Raw genomic sequence first — 5000 nt, forward strand, 5'->3', positions numbered from 1 at the left:
AAATTGTAAGATTATTTCAGAATGCTAGTTTTTGCTGTATTTTTTGTACTTGGCATGATATATATATGTTAAGAGTGTTAGAATCTTCACACCAAAGATATATTTTGTATGGTAGGTGAACTGATAACATATATTAGTCACAAATATTTCTTGCTGTCCATAAAACTATGCCATTGTGGCCTTAAAATGCTTATGCTATGTGCTTTTGAAGGAGAAATTTGACAGAGAAAATGTAGTTCATTTTTCCTGTCAGTCACACCACACTTTAGATGGGCTTAAAAATGCCACCTGTCTCCAAAATGTCAAGGCCTGCCATCATTTTAAGCTAGTTCTTATATATGGGTCAAAGAAATTAACAAAAGTGATTTTATGTCCATAGAAGATACATTAAATGTAAGCAAAGCGTCTACTTTTAATGTTTCAAATATGTTTTTGAAGATGTCAAAATTTGATTAAAATAATGTAACGTTCTCATTGACTTTAACAACATTTTTGTAAAAATTCAAACAACATGCTTATTCTGACTTGTACATTAAAATATATAAAAAAATGTAAAAAGTAAATATATACAATTTAGATTAGTAAAAAAAAAATCTTACTGACAAAAAGGCAAAACCTGGGATAGTGGCACATTTAAAAATAAATAAATAAATAAAAAATTACAAGTAATTTGTTTTTGGCGGTGAAAGCTACGTTGTATTTTATACATTTTTATAAATAATGTTTCATTAATTGATTTTTAGTTGTAAATATCCCTGACAAGATTATTACACTAAAACATTTTAGTGGCTCAATTTAGTAAATCAGGGAAAAATATGTAATATTTCTTTTTGGCTCAGAAAAACAAAATTGCACTTAATTTAAACAGAAACCTTTAATTTTTGGGTGGAGAAACAGCAACAGTTTACAGCATTAAACTGTAAAATTATTAAATATATAAATATTTTATATTAATTAATATAAAAAATTTATATTTAAAAAAATGTTACAAAACAGATAAAACATCTCCTAACATTAAAATGAAGACAGAAAATATAAAAGCTGAAAATATTAATTAAAAATATAATAGCATATCAAATATGCTAAAATAGCACTGGTGTAAAAGGGTCTTTAATGGAGCATTGTTAAAAACAAAAAAAAAGATGAATCACAGAGATTAAAGAGGATGTGTTGGTTTAATGCAGTCACACGTTGTGGTACGTGTTTGTCTTTCAGCTCGTCTGTGATCCACGTCCCGGGAGTCAATGACATCCAGTCCACAGCCGGTTCAGCCGGACAGAACCTGACTCAGATCTCCCGACAGATCAACGCCGGCCAGGTGTCCTGGACCGGAAGCCGACCTCCCTTCTCCGGCCAGGTGAGCGCCGTCCCTTCACTGGCTTTCTGTGACTGTGCCGCTCCAGTACTCCTCTTTAGTGGCGTGAGGAGAGAACTGAATCCAGATGTGGAGCAATGGCTGAAAAAAAATCATTCAGGGCTCGGTCATACACTTCCATAAAAATGTCTGCACGTACACACACACACACTTTTGATCCACTTCAGATGTTGACTACCGTATGCTTAATAATAAAAAGTGTTTATGTGTTAATAAAGTATAATGTCAACGAAAAATTGCAATGTATTATCGTATTGCATATACAAAAGCATAGCTGTATGCATGGAAACCATACAAATTGTGAATGCAACATAATGTCCGATTAAAGTAATATGCAGCGTTCGCTTTTATATGATCTTTCAGGCCAGGCTGTGCTTAATGCATGAATTTGAAAGGGTTACCGGGGTCATCAAGAACATTGCGTGTGACGTTCATGATAGCGTGTGTGTTTTTAATCAGTTCTGAGCTCTCTCTGTCTCTCTGTGTGTGTGTGTGTGTCTGTGTGTGTGTGTGTGTCTGTGTCTGTGTGTGTGTGTCTGTGTGTGTGTGTGTATGTGTGTATGTGTGTCTGTGTGTGTCTGTGTGTGTGTGTGTGTCTGTGAGTGTGTGTGTATGTGTGTCTGTGTGTGTGTGAATGTGTGTCTGTGTGTGTGTGAATGTGTGTCTGTGTCTGTGTATGTGTGTGTGGGTGTGTGTGTGGGTGTGTGTGTGTGTGTCTGTGTGTGTGTGTGTGTGTATGTGTGTGTGTGTGTGTGTGTGTCTGTGTGTGTGTATGTGTGTGTGTGTCTGTGTGTGTGTGTGTGTGTGTATGTGTGTATGCGTGTGTGTGTGTGTGTGTGTGTGTGTGTGTCTGTGTGTGTGTATGTGTGTATGCGTGTCTGTGTGTGTGTGTGTGTGTGTGTGTGTATGTGTGTGCGTGTCTGTGTGTGTGTGTGTGTGTGTGTGTGTGTGTGTGTATGCGTGTCTGTGTGTGTGTGTGTGTGTGTGTGTGTGTGTGTGTGTGTGGGTGTGTGTGTGTGTGTGTGCGTATGTGTGTGCGCGTGTCTGTGTGTGTGTGTGTGGTGTGTGTGTGTCTGTGTGTGTGTGTGTCTGTGTGTGTGTGTGTCTGTGTGTGTATGCGTGTCTGTGTGTGTGTGTGTGGGTGTGTGTGTGTCTGTTTGTGTGTCTGTGTGTGTGTCTGTGTGTGTGTGTGTGTGTGTGTGTGTGTGTGTGTGTGTGTGTGGTTTATGGTCTGCCATCTGCATTTCTTTAGTAAGCAATAAAATGCATGTATATCATTGAAAAAAAATTTTCCCACCAGCCATGTCACATTTTATAATATCCTGAATAATAACATATGTAAAGCCATTTGTTCCGCAGAAGAGCAGAGAAAGGCTGGTATCTCTGCGGTTCTCCGTTGATTAAAAGCTAAGCCTGTTGCCTGACTGCGCTCCTCTTCCTTCTGCTCAGCTCCGTTAAGACTTTTAGCCCAATTGTGAGATCTGATTTACTGCTAATTTTGAGTTAAAGTCCTGTTCGTTGTTAAGCAGAGACAGGCAGAGAACGCAATATAGATTCTCCAGAACTGTAAAATAACGAAGTGGTATGAATTACTGGATTACCCAAAAAATGAGTCTTATACAACAAAAATACAGCTAAAATAACTATTGTGAGATTGTAACTATTTTTGAAACATTTCGTGGTGTCGTTTGTCTAAGATATAGCAAAAACTAGTGCTGTCAAACAGTTAATTGTGATTAATTGCATCCTAAATAATAGTTTTTATTTACATGATATATGTGTGTGTACTGTGTATATTTATTGTGTTTATATTAATACATATAATATAAAACATAAGAATATAAATGTATACATGAAAATATTTTCAAAAGATATGCTGTATGTGCATGCGTGTGCATTTATTTATATATATATATATATATATATATATATATATATATATATATATATTACATTATTTCTGTTTTATTAGTGCAGCTAAATGAACGCATCCAAAAAATGTTTATATATATTTATATATATATATATATATATATATATATATATATATATATATATATATATATATATATATATATATATATATATATATAAATAAACATTTTTTGGATGCGTTTCTTTAGCTGCACTAATAAAAACAGAATTCAAATGCAATCATTAGTGTAGTAATATGTTGAATTGATGCTCATTTTTATCCTTGTTGAACACAGTTGCTGCTAAATATGTTTGCGAACGCTTCCATACAAATGTTGTCAGAATTCTTTGACGCATAAAAACTGCTTTTGTTTCAACTAGAAATATTTCGTATTATTATGATCGTCTTGATTAACAAGCCCACGCCGGATAAAAGTACTGTTTAAAAGATCTTTTGCATTAACTGACCAGTGAGGCAGCAGCTCTGTATTTTACCGTGATCCCGTCTCTTCACCGCAGCAGCAGATTCCCGCTCAGTCCAGTAAGGCCCAGTCGTCACCGTTCGGCATCGGCTCCAGTCACAGCTACCAGGCCGACCCGTCCTCGTACAGCCCTCTGTCCAGCCCCGCCACCTCCTCGCCCTCTGGAAACGCCTACTCCAACCTGGCCAACCGCAGCACTGCTTTCGGTAAGACCCGCTCATTTCTGACAGTACACTTTCTTTCAGTGTTTTACCAGAGTCCACAACACATCTCATAGTTCATTTTTTTCCCAACCGATCTATGCTGAAAACATCGACTGCCATCAGAATGCAGCCTGCTTTAAAGCGCTAAAGCAATTAAAGAGTCAGGTGTTAAGGCACCTTAAATTGTGCATTTTGGTGCAAATTGTTTACTGTGCTATGCGTTCGTTCAGTCATTTGTATTTTTATGTTTCTATATTTTTTGGTTTCTATTTTGGTCCAATTAAAAAGTCTCTCTCTATAAATAAATCAGTTAGTGATGTCAAAAAATGCATTGCAATTAATAGCATCCAAAATAAAAGTTTGGATGCTATTACGTTATAAAGGTTTTTGCTTGCATAATATGTATAGTGCTGTGTATATTTATTATGTTATGTTGTGTTTATATAATTAATACATATATTTATCAATTATGTGAATATAAATATAGACATGTAAATATTTTCTAAATATCTAATATCATGTATATGTAATATAAATATTCACACTACAGGCATATTATGCAAACGATATATATATAATATAATATATATATATATATATATATATATATATATATATATATATATACACATATACACATATACATATATATATATATATATATATATATATATATATATATATATATATATATATATAATTTATATATATATATATATATATATATATATATATATATATATATATATATTTATATATATATATATATATATATATATATATATATATATATATTTATTAAAACATTAAAATTGTGATAAAATAGTCCATATATATATATATATATATATATATATATATATATATGTATATATATATATATATATGTATATATATATGTGTGTATATATATATATATATATATATATATATATATATATATATATATATATATGTATATATATGTATGTATATATGTATGTATATATGTATGTATATATATATGGACTATTTTATCACAATTTT

At 32.8% G+C, this 5000-nt stretch overlaps 1 protein-coding gene across 5 annotated transcripts in view; it reads left to right on the forward strand.

Annotated features, from left to right (window-relative positions):
- Nucleotides 1–5000, forward strand: part of arnt2 (aryl-hydrocarbon receptor nuclear translocator 2) — a 70305-nt gene that overhangs the window by 57404 nt on the left and 7901 nt on the right. For 3 of the 5 annotated variants that reach the window (XM_043244597.1, XM_043244599.1, XM_043244601.1), the window contains 2 exons: nt 1216–1357; nt 3809–3977. In XM_043244597.1, the coding sequence (XP_043100532.1) occupies nt 1216–1357; nt 3809–3977 (311 nt within the window). The remainder of the gene's footprint in view (nt 1–1215; nt 1358–3808; nt 3978–5000) is intronic. The other 2 variants (XM_043244598.1, XM_043244600.1) reach the window with 1 other exon arrangement.

This window comes from Puntigrus tetrazona, chromosome 7, assembly GCF_018831695.1.
Source record: "Puntigrus tetrazona isolate hp1 chromosome 7, ASM1883169v1, whole genome shotgun sequence".
In the NCBI taxonomy this organism is placed as follows: Eukaryota; Metazoa; Chordata; class Actinopteri; order Cypriniformes; family Cyprinidae; genus Puntigrus; species Puntigrus tetrazona.